The sequence below is a fragment of the Ambystoma mexicanum genome, chromosome 11 (genome assembly GCF_040938575.1).
Source record: "Ambystoma mexicanum isolate Mex_15411 chromosome 11, UKY_AmexF1_1, whole genome shotgun sequence".
In the NCBI taxonomy this organism is placed as follows: domain Eukaryota; kingdom Metazoa; phylum Chordata; class Amphibia; order Caudata; family Ambystomatidae; genus Ambystoma; species Ambystoma mexicanum.
This window is the reverse complement of record NC_090934.1, coordinates 1297642686-1297659658: the sequence shown is the minus strand read 5'-3', so window position 1 is coordinate 1297659658 and position 16973 is coordinate 1297642686. Positions and strand designations below refer to the sequence as shown.

The 16973-nt window shown below is 40.0% G+C and overlaps 1 protein-coding gene across 1 annotated transcript in view; it reads right to left on the bottom strand.

Moving 5' to 3' along the window:
- FBN1 (fibrillin 1) overlaps window positions 1-16973 on the bottom strand; it is a 643598-nt gene that overhangs the window by 125572 nt on the left and 501053 nt on the right. Inside the window, exons 54-57 of the mRNA XM_069624792.1 lie at window positions 9168-9290; window positions 8286-8417; window positions 2896-3021; window positions 1806-2012 (exon numbers count right to left, since the gene is read on the bottom strand). Of these exons, the coding sequence (XP_069480893.1) occupies window positions 1806-2012; window positions 2896-3021; window positions 8286-8417; window positions 9168-9290 (588 nt within the window). The remainder of the gene's footprint in view (window positions 1-1805; window positions 2013-2895; window positions 3022-8285; window positions 8418-9167; window positions 9291-16973) is intronic.

Below are 16973 nucleotides of genomic sequence, written 5' to 3'. Positions count from 1 at the left end.
TTTTTTTTTTTACTTCTATTAAGGCAAAGCCAACAGGAGTATATTCTTATGTGGGAATACTGCCATATTTTGGCAGAGCCAGCATGAACATGTTTTGTCATAGTATCATTACTGGCCTTATGGGCAAAGCAAACATTCGTTTTTTCTGATGTGGGACTACTGACACCAGAATGGACATGTGTGGGCACAATCAGTATACACATGCTTTTTACACTTGCAGAGTACTGGCATATAGTGGGCAAAGGCATTATAAAAATGCATTGAAAAAAGCTCCTGAGCATTGTTGGTTACTTGGCATCTAATGGATTTTTTGTATATCTTACCCTAAAAAACGATGCAGCACTGTGTGGCTTTTTACTTAATTTATCACCAGACGTGGACTCCCTGCTCGCTGTGCTTAGAGAGGCGCAGCTTCACCTCACTGATGAGGCCCAACAAGGCTGAAACGTGTATGGGGTTGCTGTTAGTACTCTTGTTCAGAGAGGAATTGCCATAGCATTTCGGTGCTGGACTGCCCATGTGGACGGGACAAAGACTGATATGCAAATGGATATTTCCCATCTGTGAAAGGTACAGTGAGCAAAAAGCAGATGGCTGCGAACTCTCAAAGTGGTTAATAACCACTGAACAGGTTATCATGCCGTGTTCTTTTCGAGAGAGGGGCGCCTGCTACCTTTTTTTGTATCACAGAAAATGTACTGCAAAATACACCATTTTAACCCATTATTTTAAAAATGTTCTTGGGGAGAACCCCTTACCCCATACCCTCCTTGATCGGGTTGCGCTCCCTCACTATGCTCAGTCGTTCCTGCGCATTCAGCTGGGGTCAGAACAAACCCTCTCCCCTCTGCGGGTTCCCCTTACGGTGGCCCCCTACAACATTAGCTCCAGGCCCCACTTGTTACACAATCCTGGCTACGCCGTGGTCTGGCACACTAGAGCTATGAAAAGCTATGTTCTGTCTGAAATTAGTTAAGATAATCATCCTGGTCATTATTAAATTTGGACTGAAATAATGCAGGAATGTTGGCTTCTAGTTGGTTGTTGTGCTGATAACACATTACAAACATGATACAGGTCCAAGGCAGCCATGCAACTTTGAAATGAAAGGTGCCAGGAAATTGGTGGCGGTTTAAACAAGAAACAAGAAAAAAATAGGACTGGTTCTGGAAACAAAATAACAACTGTTTTGTAAAGACCATAAAATTCAAATGATACCTAGCTTTCAATTTTGAAATGTGATGGTATAGAAAGGTGAACCCGCAAAGAGGGCAATGTGCAGGTTCCACTACAAACTAGTGCAGAGCCAACCCCCATTCCAAGCTCGCTTACCCAACTCTACTACTCAGCGGAACAACAACTGCACATACAAAGGTGATGTAAAACTAAGGAGCAAAAGTAAGGCATAAGCAGTTTACACCTTACTTTTCTACTTCAAGGATTCTGATGGCATTCCGCCTTCATCTTGTTATATGGTAGAATGAGATTTACAATGCAATCTGCCTGTTTCCAGCACCTACAAAAAGCAGGTGGATTCTCGTAGAAATCCATGGTAAATGCCACCTGTCATGTGTAATTGACAGGCAGCATTTACTCTTTTAACAAAACCGAATGCAAAAAAATGAGACGTAAAGGTAATTTCAACTGTTTCACATCTTAGTTTTTGCACCGATATATGAAAATTGAAGAAAATTAAGTGGACGGGATCCAGCAGATGCTTAGTGCTAATGTTGGCAGTCCTTTCCAAGCAATTTGCACTTCATATAAAAGACGCACAAAGTGTTTTATTCAGATCAGTACAGTACCTTCTCCAGTTGTGGTGTAACCTCTGCCATGAGGGCAAAGTTTCCGGAATGGGAGTGTCCCAGGCAGCGGGCAGATCTCACAGTTAGCGCCCCAGCCTCGACCGCCATCACAGCAGCACTCTGACTTAGTGACAGTGTTTCGGTTGCTGGATCCAATTTGGCACATGGTTTGCAGTACTTCCGCAAAACAATATCCTTGTCGGTTGTCTGTTAATGAGATAATCAGAAGCATTGTGATGATTTCAGTGGATAGTGGCATCAACGCAAGTTTGCACTGGAAGGTGCCCACAACAATCAAGTGTGGAAAGAAGGAAATACACCATGGTGGGCACTAGTGAACAAGCACGTCTTTGAAAAGATAGAGAGAAATAACAGAGAAATAACAAGATAGGACTCATGTCTCAGCACCATGCAGGATCTCTGACATGGAACCACACATTTGAGGATAAAAAGTTTGTGGTTTTCAGAAGTCGAGGAAAAGGAGACAGCATTTAACAAGTAGGGGGAACATTTAGATATGGGAATGTGTGTTACATCAAGAGAGTCAGTAATGGAAGCAGCCTCATTTTTACTATTAACTCATGACTACATATCAGCTTGAAAGTGACCTAGTGCCAGATTTTAAGTGGCATTAGATTAAGACTTTGTATTCATTTCTAATTCTATCTTGGGAGGATACCTCAGGGGCAACGTCCTCGCCTTGAAAGCAAAACAACACAGAGCACCACAGGTTCGAAACCCCAGCTCCGCGCTTAGCAACCTCTGGGTATTAAGCGCATTATAAATAACCTATCATGTCATGTCATGTGCAGTACCCACTTCTCCACTAAATACTTATGCACCTGAAAAACATAAGAAGATAGACTTTGTTCTGCTGCGTTAGGGACATTCGTTGACACAGATTAGCAATTCACCAGGTCAGGGTTTACGTGGTTGTATATTGATCAGACAAAAATTGTATTTATTTTGCTAAGAACAAAGGCTAGTGGATGGTGGGTTGTTATTACCAACAGTAAATAGGTTTTGGATCATGGCCTTTTCAATAATTGATAACTCTTTGCTGGTTTCGTCAGCAGGATACGCAACTTACCAATGCATTCATTTTGCGACTCGCTAGCTGTAAATCCATCGTTGCACTCGCATCGGAAGCTTCCCTTGGTGTTAATGCAGCGTCCATTTTCACAGATGCCAGGCTTTGTCTGGCACTCGTTTTGATCTAAATTTGAAACAAGACAGACCATTCTTATTAATGCTAGTTCTCAAGAAAACCAAAGTGCTCCCAAGGAACAATCGTAATTTAGAATAAAAAATAAAAAAACACAAGGGATACAAAGAAAAATATCACAATGATATAGTGTCCAAAAAAAAGTACATTTTTAGAAAATGTTGGAAAACTCAGAATCAGCATAGGCTTAGTAAAATAAAACACTGTTATAGAAATACAAAAAATCTCTAATTATTAATATTATTTGGGACTTAGCAGGCCTTTATGTCAAACTGGGAAACAAAGAACTTGTTAAATTTTATAACATAATTTGAGATTGTTTGATCAGTATTAGACAGAGGTTTATTAATACACTTTAGTCTAAAAAATATAATAACAATGTTAATCTATTGGTGCCGGTGGCATATGTGAGGGTGACGGTTATTCTTTTTCATTTCAATACTGCACAACAAAGCATGACGACCATATCTCCTATACAGGGATGACATTACGAATGTAGGAAGGAACAAGGGTAGGAAGAAGGAAGAAGAGTAAAAATGGTGATACCTCTGGTGTGTTGAAAAAGTGATCATTCGAGAAAGATTTCGGAAATGTTCTGAAGCTAATTTTTTACAAGCACTATTTACAAAAATGCTAACTCAACAAGTTAGCAATACAAAATATACATATTACCACCAGAGTTATTACTCAGATTTTCAGAACCTTTTTAACTGTACCTTGGAGTATTAAAATGGAAACAGTTATTGATTCAAAGACCATTTATTTAGTTGCAGGTAATATCAATGCTGAGGGAAGACAGTGTTTCGGATTTGCCAGTTTCAGGGCATACATGGGAAAACATAGATAAGAAAGGGAACTGCCTATCATGTGACTTTGCTTAACTGCCACAAGGATGCATAATAGACAATGATAAAAAAAAGTCAGGGAATAGCTCTGAGTAAGATTCTGAGATAGGAGGAGAGAAAGATCATAACACCATGTTCTTTATGGCTTATGTAGTTGACCTGTAAGTGCAGGTGAAATTAAAAACTCAACTCAATTGCAATTAGTCCTGACAAGAAAATAGTAGACACAATACCTCAATACAGGATACAATTTGGAAGGAAATTGATAGTATGGTAATAGATGATCTAAGAATTATTTCAAACTTAAATCAAGATTACTAATTTAGGACACCTGTTATTGAAAGGATTATGATATGGCCATACGGCTGCATGAATGGACACAAATGAATAGATATGATAAAAAGACTCTGAAAACAATTTGGCCAGCTCTCTCCCGTAGGTGCTAATGTATAATGCAATCATAATCGGAGCAACACGACCTCTGGAGGCTAACTACAGTGTATGATATTGCAGTGGCTCTGTAGATGTACAGTCAGGATGGAACTATTGATCACTAGTTTGCGTAAACATCTGGTTAGTTCTGCCTATTCATTATGCTAGAGGAAAGAAAGACTATGCAGAGTAGATACCATAGCAGGCAGAGAACTGTATAAACTAGGTGGAATATTGTAGTTGGCAGGCACCGCACTCTCAGGGTAGCTGGTATAAAGCAACAGGTTGATAAGAGATAATGTCAAGGAGTTTGGGATCAGCTCATGGGTTCAGCACCAGTTGCACAGATGCATGCTACCAGCAGATCACAGAACCAGGTTTGCCATCAAAAACATGTGGCTGTGAGATCATGTACATTTTCAAAATTGTTTGCTCTGCAAGTCAGGTAAAGCTTCTTGATGGACCTCTTTTGTGTCTGACACTTGTTACATGACATAGATTTATGAGTCCAATGAGTTTGAAAATCCTGCCCTCTTTCTTCTAATTCTTCAACGGGAAAGCCACACTCCTTCCACTCGTTGTGTGTTTTTGTGTCTGCAATATTGAAAACAAGTAGATATCATGATTTTCGGAAATGTGGGTCGTATTAGAATATACTACATAAAAGATAATAATGTGATAAATATAGAAACCTGATGTTAGAAAATATATATATATTCTTTAAAATCCTTGACAAGCAATTGTACCTGGAAATATTTATCCCACCCAAATGGACACCATGAAGAAATGTCTCAAGATGAAGTCAGTGTGGAGCCTGCCATCTATCCATAACACAAATGAGTGTGCATTAAACTTCACAGGTGCGGGCCAAGGGTATTGTTTTTAATAGCATTAATAAAGCAGGTTTTAATATTCCTGGGCTTGGTCTAATGATTGTGATGTACAACTCAAGGTGATGAAACTTCAAAAGCCTATGGTGTGATTTAAAAGAACATTCAATGGATCTACTAAAGATATGCCCAGTCTACTAATATTGATGTTTGTGCATCTGATCAAAGGGAGCCATGCCTTCAGCAGGAGGAAGCCACACTGACAGTGCGAACCTAATTTAAGAAGTCATTCCATCCCTAATTTAAGGAAGGATGCACTGCCTTGAGGCACCTGCCTGAGAACTTTTGTCCACATACACCCCATTTTCAGGAGACCCCGTACAATTGACAGCACTATTTGGTGTCACATTAAATGAGCTGACATGCTCAGTGTACATTCTCTCCTTTCAGAGGTATACAAATAAATGAAGGTGTTGGTACCGCAATTCCTTGGACAGACTCTTCAAAATGATACCCTGCAGACTTTACACCCTGCCCACTAGGAACGAGACCTCCACTCCTGCTCTTAATGAAACACATCAACTTATGACTAGCAAGAGGGGCATGCATCGGTCTAATGCCCAGTCATTGGTACAGGTTGGGCAGTACAACGCTGCATGCTTTGCGAGCTTTGTAAAATGCACACGGTCTGTGAATAGGGCACAAGTGCATATCTGAGCTGAGCATTCTTTTTATGAGCTGACATGCAGAACATGTATGTGAATTCCTCCTTCAATAATTACTTTAAAACATTGTGGCTGCTTGACATATTTTTCCATGTACAATTTTACTTTACAAATGCACACATCATTGTTGGGGACAAGGGAACTAGGTAGTAAGAGGTGTTAATCCTTCTAAAAAGTGTTACCAATAAGACACACAATTGTAGGCTGCAGAAGGGTTTTAATAATCCCTCAGAATTTGTATGTAAAACAATCAGGTATTACGTTCTTGAAAGTGACATTCCATAAAATCAGGCTCCCATGCCACATGTTTTACCATTTGATGTTGTCATGGACCACAATATGGGCAGCGAAGGAACACATGCTGGACCTAAGTCACATACTTGAACGTCATCACTGAACCAGAGTTGTAATAAACCTTGTACCTGAGGAGCAGGGTATTGAAAGATGTTCTCTGGTTGATAGAGAGGCGGGCCACGTGTGCAGCATAGTGTATTTATATGCTTGCATGCCATTTTGAGTACAGCTGCAGAACAATCGTGAACATGGCACAACATCCCATTTGCTCGTGGCTGCATTCGTTTTCCTCGCAGATCACGTGACTTGCTCTACTGTAGACGGACTGCAGCCCTGTATGGAGCACCCTTTGAACGCGTCCCACCCGTACACAGAGCACTGCTGTGGCCTTGCTGTGCCACAGTCTGGTCCGAGGTAAATGGTGCCACTGTGTTTCCTGACTAAAACGTCCCCAAAATATCACAGCTCCTAAATGAAAGAAGCCTGCTCGCTCGGACTATGGAAGCAGGACGATGTCTAAACACATACATGCAGGACATTTCATATCGATCCTCCCAGCAGTTATTCCGAGTTCATTCTAATCAACTACTTCTAATATGGTCAGTATTGTAACTGCATGGCCCATCTAAGACCAATTATGGCCCATCTAAGACCAATTATGTAACGCGCTTGACATCTGGAAATGGGTGTCAACAACCTCATTCTCCGTTGGACCAGTGGGAACTACCATCAGCTTTTCAACCTTCATTGCATCCCTCTGCCCTCCCCAAGGCACTGAAGAGTCCAAAATGCAGCATGAGCAAGAGACCAAAAATCCTTACAAAATAAAAAAAGTATAATAAATGGGAGCGCCACCCTCCATGTCTTATTCTATCCTCAATTTATCGCAAACAACTAGACAAGCACTCCACGGATATAGGGTCATTTCAAATGCATATGTGTGTAACCCCATGTGAGCAATACACTGCTAAGCATTGTAGGTACAGTATGGTTAATATAACCAATGATCATATTGAACACTTTTATGGTAAATATTGGACTGTTTGGGAAAGAGGCAAAGAAAATGTGGTGATTTCAGTTTTCCGCTTGATTTGATCCTATAGCTCTATCCTGTGTCAGTGTGGGTGCATATCTTCAATATTCATATTTTCTGTTGGTTTGATGCCGGAAAACCGTATAGCATTTATAAAACATGAAGCAATAAGCTTATTGATACCAAATAGGTGTCTGCATAAATATGAAACCACTTTTTAGACTGAAATGAAAACATTAGCTTCACTCTGTAGGGGACAGGTGAGTGGGACCCATTTTACTAAAGATGAATGCAAGTTGCAGCACTTATGCTTCCTTTCATAGGATAAAGGGGTCAAGTAAAAACAACTCAGGAAAGGCACTGCAACTCAAAGTTAAGCAATACACCCTTAGAAAATGTGCATCAACAGATAGGGAAGGCAGTGTGAGTGGCAATGGCAAGAAAAGAGAAAAGCCAACCCGAGGCAACTCTTAGTAAGTACTCTTTACAACCAGAGTGCTAGAACTCTCACCTCTACATCAAGATTGGCATTACACTTCTCTCTGTGTAGCTCAGCTTGAGGTATTTTCTTTCATTCTTTCCCTTAAAACTCTGCACCTGATTCAATCTGGTCAAATAGGGCGAACCTCCCAGCAAACAAAATCCTGACTTTGGCTAGGTACCTGATCGAGGTCCTTATCACAGTTCATCCAACACATTTCACACCTCCAATCAGTCTCTGGCAAAGATCAGGAAACAGAAGAATTTTTCCACCCATGAAAATACCTCCTAATTGGAGAATGCATTCAAAATGCTGCCTCCAAGACATTCTCCAACAAGATCACCTTCAGTTCCTCCTTTTGAGACCGTGTATCTCGGAGAGGTAGTGTAAATGAACTTATAACTTAAATTCTGGTTAATTCTTAACAATTTGTTCTATTACATGAACAAAATGGAAATAATAAACTTTACTTTCTTTCGAGGCAATTTGTTCAACAGAAGGAATCTACCAAATGACAACACAGAAGGTACCTACAAATGTCACGGCCAATGGATACCAGTTTGAGATCCATTGCATTTGCCATTGTCCGTACTGAAGAATGGACCCATACTGTACCTATACACCCTTCACCATCTGGTCTGCGCTGATATCCCGGTCCACAGATACACATGTATGTTCCAATCAGATTTTTACAGGTCATTTGCTTGGCATCACAATCATCAATTCCTTCTTCACATTCGTCCTGGTCTGGAAAGGAGTTGAAGATCGGAACATACAACATAAATGATTGCTTTTTAAAGAACATATCACTTTAAAGATGCATCAAAGTGAAGGCCTTGCTACAGGGTTCGAGCTCCATCAACGTAAGTGAATACTAAGGTCAAACACAGACAACGACAGAAAAAAGGTTTTGAAGTAGAACGGAGGCAAAGGTACACAGAGATGTTGAAAGAAAAGTAGGTTTGGAACCACAGGTACGTTTTCTACCAGAAACATACTTATGAGAATTATGATATGATCATTTATTTGTATCGCGCTCGTACACAAGTGTTTCAGAGCACAAAAATAATGATATGAGTACCAGCATACTGATTTATGGAAACCCCACAGCCCCCCCACAGCCATACAACACAAAATAACAATTTCACAAGATAATAACACAAAAACAGCATTAGAGTCTCTGAGACAACATATCTTTTTTGTAGCATAATCCAGATAGATTATACTACAATATTTTCTTTATATGAAAAACATGCCACGGTACATTAATGCTCAGGTAAAGTGTGGCAAGTACATTTATGTGTATCTCATGCTGTTTTGAACTTGCAGTAGCGGGTTATCATATACACTGGTTTAAGCAGAAACCATTTGAATGCATATCAAGATATTTGACAAATGTATATTTGGTTCTCTCGCTTTCTTGTGAGATTTAAGGCTGTCAGGCTTGTATTAACGCCTGTAGATTGGAGTTCTGGATATAGCTTTGCTTAAACTCACCTTTGCACATTCTGTTGTCCTCTCTGAGTACATATCCAGCTGGACATTTGCACTCATACGCCCCATAGGTGTTTACACATCGGAAAGCACACAGCAGAGGATTCTGAGAACATTCATTCACATCTGTGGTTCAGAAACATAAAGGAAATGGTTAGAGTGGACAGCATTAGATTTTAGCCCTGCTTTTTTAGCATGCATGTAAAGTTAACAAAATTCCAACAACTCACAAAAGACAAAGGTGCATATGCTCTTTAAAATAAGGCATCAATGACATGATTGCAACTTATTCAAAAAAGACAGATGGCAGCTGTCTGTTATTATCATCTTAAAGGCTGAAAAATGTTTGTGGATGCTTGTTGTCTCGTATAGAAGGGATGTGACCTAGCAGTTCAGGCTGGACTTCCCCTTTGGGGTGGAACCAAGCCTGATTTGCATATGATCTTTCCCCTTTCTGTAATGGCTTGTCAGGCGAAGAACGATGGTCTGGAGGGTTGCCCAGAGCAATGCCAGAGGTTAAGATGTATTCAAAACCTTCCAGCTATCACCTCTTTGTTTTGCTTTAGTCACCCCAAGTGGGATGGGTATGCCCAGACTTGGGTCCCGTGCCTACTGGGCCTAGAGACCCAAGCTACTCCTCACTGATGAGGCCCAAGAGGCCACAAACCTTTTTGGGGATGCTTGTGGTCTCGTGCAGAAGGGATGTGACCTAGCAGTTCGGGCTGCAGTTCCCCTTTGGGGGTGGGATCAAGCCTGATTTGCATATTGTCTTTCCCCTTTCTGTAATGGCTTTGAAGGTGAAGAACAATGTTTTGGAGGGTTGCCCAGAGCTATGCCAGAGGTTAAGATTGATTCAAAACCTTCCAGCAATCACCTTTTTTTGTTTTGCTTTTCCTCTTTAAAATAAGGCATCAATGATATGATTGTGATTTATTCTAAAAAGACAGATGTAAGCTGTCTGTTATTATCATCTTCCAGGCAACATGATTAAAAGTTTACCATACTCTAAATTCCTGAGAGCATAGCGCATTATCTCAAGAGACATACCTGTTGACCAAGGTTTTCAGAAAACTTAGAGGTAATTTTAGAAAGAGAGGATACTGTGAGAAACTGTGGGTTGATCCTCTAGCCAAATTTCACTCCAGGTCAAGCATTCTTTATTATTGACCACCCCACAGTGCACCGCAGATTAAATATTGCATTGCATTCTTACTGTTTAGTCCCCTTAGTGTGCTAATTGCAAGAATCATCAAAACAATATGGAACCCTCTTGCAAGCTGATACTGGAATTACACTCTTTGTTAAACAAAATCCTATGTTAATTTTAAAATGGATTAGCAATATGGGAGATGATATATCCAGAACTGATTGCCGTAACTGATGATGCAACAACATTTGGCAACTATCAAAATTACAATCTTTCCCTGCAAGTGTTGTTCCAATTGTGGGACTGTAACTAAATGGCATTATGTTTTTGCCATTCATGAACAGGTGAGAATATTAATCAGTGACAATCTATCACTTGTTTGTGGGATTTTGCTGTTTACAGTCCCAAGAATCTTGTGGTCTCTTCTACCTATCACAACTCTCGAGGGATTGGAGACCGAACATTGAGATGAAATCTGACATTTACTTTCCTAACGTGAAAACGAATGTGGTGAGAGACTTTGTGGATAATGGCCACAACAACCAACCAACTACGTTTTCAAGGTTTAGAAAAGATTCTCAATTATCACAGGTTACGTGCCAGATCTTACAACTTAAACGAGTGGCCTTTTGAATCCATAAACTGGGTTTTTTTGTACCATCTGATACAAATAGGATGGTTGACCTTTCCATCTTCATTTGAGGGAAACTTGCCCAAATGTATGATCAACTGTAATGTCTTACTAGATCTCCCTTCTGTCTACATCACTTTTTCAACTTATCGACATGTATTTGATGTTTTCTTTTTTGTCATGTTTCTTTTCTCTGCGTGCCACAGCATTTTTTAATCATGATCCTTGTTTTATTTCTCATTTCCTTATCACTTTTCTTTCTTTCAACTCTGTAATTTGTGTCTCCTTTTCTTTATTAAGGCCATTTTGTAGTTTCCTTTTCTAGTCTTTCTTCTATTTTCATATCTTTCATATCACCATTGGCATCACACACTTTTTTATAAACATGCATCCAGCAATCTTTCTTCCAAACTGACTTTTTCTGTTCACAAATCACACTTTTCATTTTTGTTTTCCCTTCTTACACAGGCAATGATTATTGAGTCTATGCCAGAAGGACAATGCAATACATAGTTCAATTTACTCTTAAGCATTCTACATTCTTCGTCACACCATGGGTTTGAGCCTTTCGATCTTTTAATTCCTCTTATATCTGAAGTAAAATATGGGAATACACTTTATATATACAACTAAAACTATTTTCTGTATAAGAAACTAATATTGCCAATTAATTAGCGGAAAAAATGGATTTTGAACTTATGAGTTGGCAATGTTTACTTACTGCAGCCATATCAAAGGATATGAAATGTTTCTGGAAAATAGTTCGACATAGATTAAGTAAACATGATTACTCAGAGGAAGTACCCCAAATAGACCAACAAATATGGCTCACATATTTTGAAGGATTATATGGCTCTATAATTATTAGCCCCACTAATTCGGAAAAGAGACTCCCATTATTGTGTTCAAAGGAAGAAGTTGAAATTGATCTTCTAGCACAAAGGGTTGGAAAGGAAACAGAGCTGGACATGATCCTGGTTGATTTTTTATCAAAATGAAAGAAAAATGTGGATTCCCTTTTTAACTGAATTTTTTAATGTTATTAACAAACTGCATTTTGTTCCTGAGAGTTGGAGAATGGCAGAAATAATACCAGTCTATGTATAAGAAAGAAAGCAGAGACTGCCCATAAAATGACCGGCCCTGACGTCTCTACTGGACAGTGCTCTAAACATTTATGGTAAATTAATCTTAATGCAACTAGAAAAATGGATAAAGAGTAAACAGCTTATTACCAAACCACAAGGGAGTTTAGGAAAACGTGAGGCACTGTGGAGCAGGTTTTTATTGTATCAGTTTTACTACAAACACGTATGGTTAAAAATAAAATGTTGCTATATATGGTATTTGTCGATGTTAAAGTTGCATTCAATGGGAATTCCTAATCCCTTTTTGGAAGCAATCAAATTATTTTACAGTGATAAGAAGGCGAGGATATGATATGGGGCTACTGGGGAATATACTGGCCCTCATTACGACCCTGGCGGAGAGGGGTTTACGCCAGCGTAATGCATGGCGTACCTCTCCGCCAGATTACGGCTTTCCGTAGCGCCATGGTGATTTTTACGCCCGGATTTTCCGGCCGGAAAAATCCATGGCGCTACGGGACCTCTTGTTAATTACGCCACCGTAATCTACGGTGGCGTAATTAACGCCTTCCCCACTCCCATTATACCCTATGGGGCAAAAATGGGAATGGGGAAGGGTAAATGGGGATTGGGGACTAACCGCCCCGCCAAGGTCGGAATGGGGCGGTGAGTCCGCCAACCCCCATGGCGGAGTTGGCAGCTCTGCGCCATGGACCATGGTGCAAATTGCACCATGGTCCTCCGCCAGGGTCGTAATGAGGCCCACTGAGTTTTGTGGTATAAAATAAGGGTCAGACAAGGATGTGTTCTTGCCTCCTCCTCTTTCTAATTTACATCAATGAGTTGCCTATAAACACTGAAGAAAAAGAAGAATGTGATGCCCCTTATTTAGGTGTTTTATGTTACGCTGATGATGCATCTTCATCTCTAAAACCCTGAAGGTTATTAACAAACAGTGAGAAACCTTAAGTGATGGTCAATATGGCAAAAACAGTCCCTGTGACTTACCAGAGAAGGAGAGTAGGAAATGTTTTAGTCAAATTTAAGGGCGTCATAAATAGCGGTGTCTTTTTTTATTATCTCAGGTTTACGTTGTCCTGGAATGGGAAATGGCATCGACACATAACAAATAGACACACTACAATGGTTCAGAGAATAGGAGCCACATATAGGTTTTCTAACACGTGCGGAGGTAAAGCAATTTTGCCAGCAGTGGAGGTTTAAAAAGCTCAGGCAAGTTTGGTGACATTATATGGCGCTGAACTGTTGGGGAACTTGTCTTAAGTATTTTTGAGGCAGATGAAAGAGGATTTTTAAAGAAACTCCTGTCTCTCCCCACAAAATGCACTATCAATCCCAATCTATATGGTATTAGGTTTCTGCCGTCTTAATTTTGACAGCCAATTGAGGCTCGATATGAATATAGCCAATGAGCTTTGCACATGTACACACATTGTTTGGGATATGATCCACTCAAATAAGCGAGTGACATGGGGCTAGTTAACTCACATTAGGGCAATGCTAAGTAAAATAGGATGTGGATATCTGTGGAAAGATAGCGGGACAACAGTACCCCGAGATCTTGATAAAGTTAAAGAAGCTTAATGTGAGTGGGCCAGGAGACACCTTTTAAATGATCAAGCTATTGGTATGGTGTCTGATGTTTACTTGTACTGTGTATTATTCTTTGGTCACAAATTGTAACTTAATGTAATTACAATCACTCGTAAGAGACTGCTATTTATGAAGTTTCAAATTGATATAGTCCCTTTCGCTTCTGTGACTGAAGATGACTTAAAATTAATTTTCTGTTTACTCATATTGCAAAACATCTTGCAAACCCTTGCAGATTGTGCTCTATTGTGCCCTCTTTATAGGCAACTTTGAAATCAATGGATTCCCTAGCATCATTTTAAGAGGGAGCACATTAGTCAAATCTATGTATAGCCAACTCTTTAGATGGTGCTTGGTGTTTGCATGCTAGAATCTGAACATACATTAATAGGCATTATTTTAGTCATAGTTTGTATAGTCCAGCTTTACTGTACTTTGTGGCATTGATGACATTTTAAATAATTATTTTGTTTTTAAATTGCATGTATTTAGATGTGTCATTTATTAATGGAAATGGATTCTTTCCAAAATAAAGAATTGCGAGTTTTTCTTTTCATTCTTGTTTTTCCAGATTCTATGGTCAGATACTGTTACCATAACATGTGTATTGCCCCATACTTTATTCTGCACACTTGCTCAAATTATGCCATGAATACCTCTTCCATTTCTGCTAGGAGAGGCATATTCTGGCTGGCCAGGTATCTCTATGCTCTTCGCCCACGGCTGATGTTTCTTTTTCATAGTTAACTTCCTGTGGCAACCACCTAGAATGGAGTCATTGGAGCATGTTCCTGAAAGTGTCTTACCTGACGGATTGGCGTTTTGTTGACTTGATACCTTTTTGCAAGAAGGTGATGTTTTGGTCAGTGTGCATTGAGCCCTTTCTACAGATGTAATTTAGTATAGCTCACTACTTACTTTATATAAGTGTTGGATTAGACTAGCTGCTACTTTATGTTTGTTTGTCTTTAGTGCTTAACAAAGGACCTAATTCTTAAACATGTTGCGCATGCAGTAAAAATGGATCCGTCACATGGTCTTTATATCACGCTTGACAGTGGATACATTCATTGCTTCAAAGTATTGGAGTTTTTGAATGCTTCATAAGGAGGCAGGACACAGCGCTGACAAGAATAGTTGGCCCACTCATTTATTTCCACATTCTACCCAGCCTGGGGTTTGTGTACCAGCTGAACCAGTGGGCTTGATTCTCTACTTATTGACAATCATTGATATGTTTATTAACTTTTAGAGTGACGTTACTACACTCCCAAGGGACTCAGCCTTGGGGTCAACAGGATTTGGGGACGGGCACATTAGTTACTGCTCCCCAAATGAGCATATGCATACATATACAGTTGTTAGCAAAACTGGACTTCTAATGTACAATGTGTATTTACATTCTGAGGGCACTCAGTAGGTTAATTCCTTATTTTAAATATTTTACAGCGGGGTCCGGAAGCACACATTCGCTCTCCTTTTCACTGAATGGCATGTTTGCTCATGTTTATGTTTTGCTCATATTTTTTAAAAAAATTCAAATTTGTGTTTCAAGTTACTGTGTGGGTGTACCATTGTGCACCCAAATTAAGAAGAAGAATTTGGTGGAAGTCCACAGACCCCATTACAAAATATACCCTTATGTTTATTCTGTACTGTGGGAATGTGCCACGGTAGAGAGGGACTAAAGAAAGGAAACACATGGCTAATGAAGTGTAGCCCAGGAGGTGTAAGGTGAAGTGCTTCCCTAGAGTGCTGGCAGCAGTCTAATCCATAGGCAGACAGTGGCTGATGTGATCTCCCACCGGCAGCCAAGATGCCCAGCAGCACTCCTCCACCGCCATGACAGGCCACGAAGAAGCACAACGTATCTCCCTCAGCATCATCAGAAATAAGAAGCACAAAAGCTCTACTTTCTGGGTGTGTTGGGCCAGCATCTGATAGTCCTGGAATGCGCCAAAGGATTACAGCGCCTTCACAGGTTGAGGGCAAATCTCATTTGCATGAGGCATGTACTCATGGAAATGTAGTCTGTTTGTGATGAGGCTACTCCTGAAGGCGTGAGGGAGAACCCACATTTAAAAATAAACACATCTGTACAGATACCTTTGCATAGTGTGTTACCTAGATTTTGAACCTTTTCTAAAAGTACACTCAGTCTCCTTTCATTTCCCTGGTGGAGCAATTACGAATGACTGGTGAATTATCCTGCTTTAGAGTCTTAATCTCCAGCGAAGGTTGGGTCAAGAGTTTGACTTGTCAATTAAATGTGGTAATTAGCCATGCCTGCCAAGAAGTTCATGCGAACAAAGATACATGGACACATGTCTTCTGGGAATGCTTGGTGGCTTAATCCTGATGGGAGAAAGTGGAGAGCTAGATTTGAAATATGGATGTTCATAGCTATACTACGGCAATGCTCGGATATTCCCATATCCTTAATAGCAGTAAGGATCGCGACTTTGATTATGCAATCTTAAATTGTAATCTACATTGCTTTTTTTGGAGATAGTGGTTGTTTGTATAGTATTTTCTTTTTAATCTCAAAGTATCTCAATCCTTCCGACAATAAATGTTTTTTTTTTTTAAATGAGTGATATCCTATGCTAGAGTACACGGGTCAGTAACTGTCTGCAGTATACCCAGTCTTGAATGACCCCTTTAACCAAATGGAGTCAGTCTGAAGTGGAATGAGGCCTTCTTCACCAAAATGAAGAAAGCAGAGTGTGGGCAGATCGTTCAGCAGGAAGGGGACATCATCGTAGGACAAGCCTAGAGCAGCCGAAATCTCAATTCCCTGGGCCGATGACCACCACTATGCCAAGTAGCTCTTAGAGGTGGACTAAAAGCCCAAGGGATGCTGGGGAGGGACTTGCCAGTGGGATGGGGCTGGGTGAGATGTAGCGGTCTGGACATTAGACATGCTTTTGCCAAGAGCTGGTCTTGCTATTTTGCAAATATTCCGGTACTGTTTTTCCTCCGAACATTTAAAAGGGATTTCAATGTTTTTATAAAAATAAAATCCTACGCATTTGGGTGGAATGTAATGCATACATTTAAACCTGATATTTAGGGTGCAGTTCATGATATTTTGAAAACATTTACTTTTTAATAATTTGAGGCATTCTGTGATATTAATATTAGTGATAGTTCGAAGATATTTATTAATAATAAATTGCGGAAGCTTCACGATATTTTGCAGCATTTAATGTTTATGTTTTGGTGGGATTTCAAAATATTTGGAAAACAATGGGCCTCATTACGACCCTGGCGGTAAGGGGTTTACGCCAGCGTTAGCTGCGCCGACCCCTTACCGCCAATTACGAGGT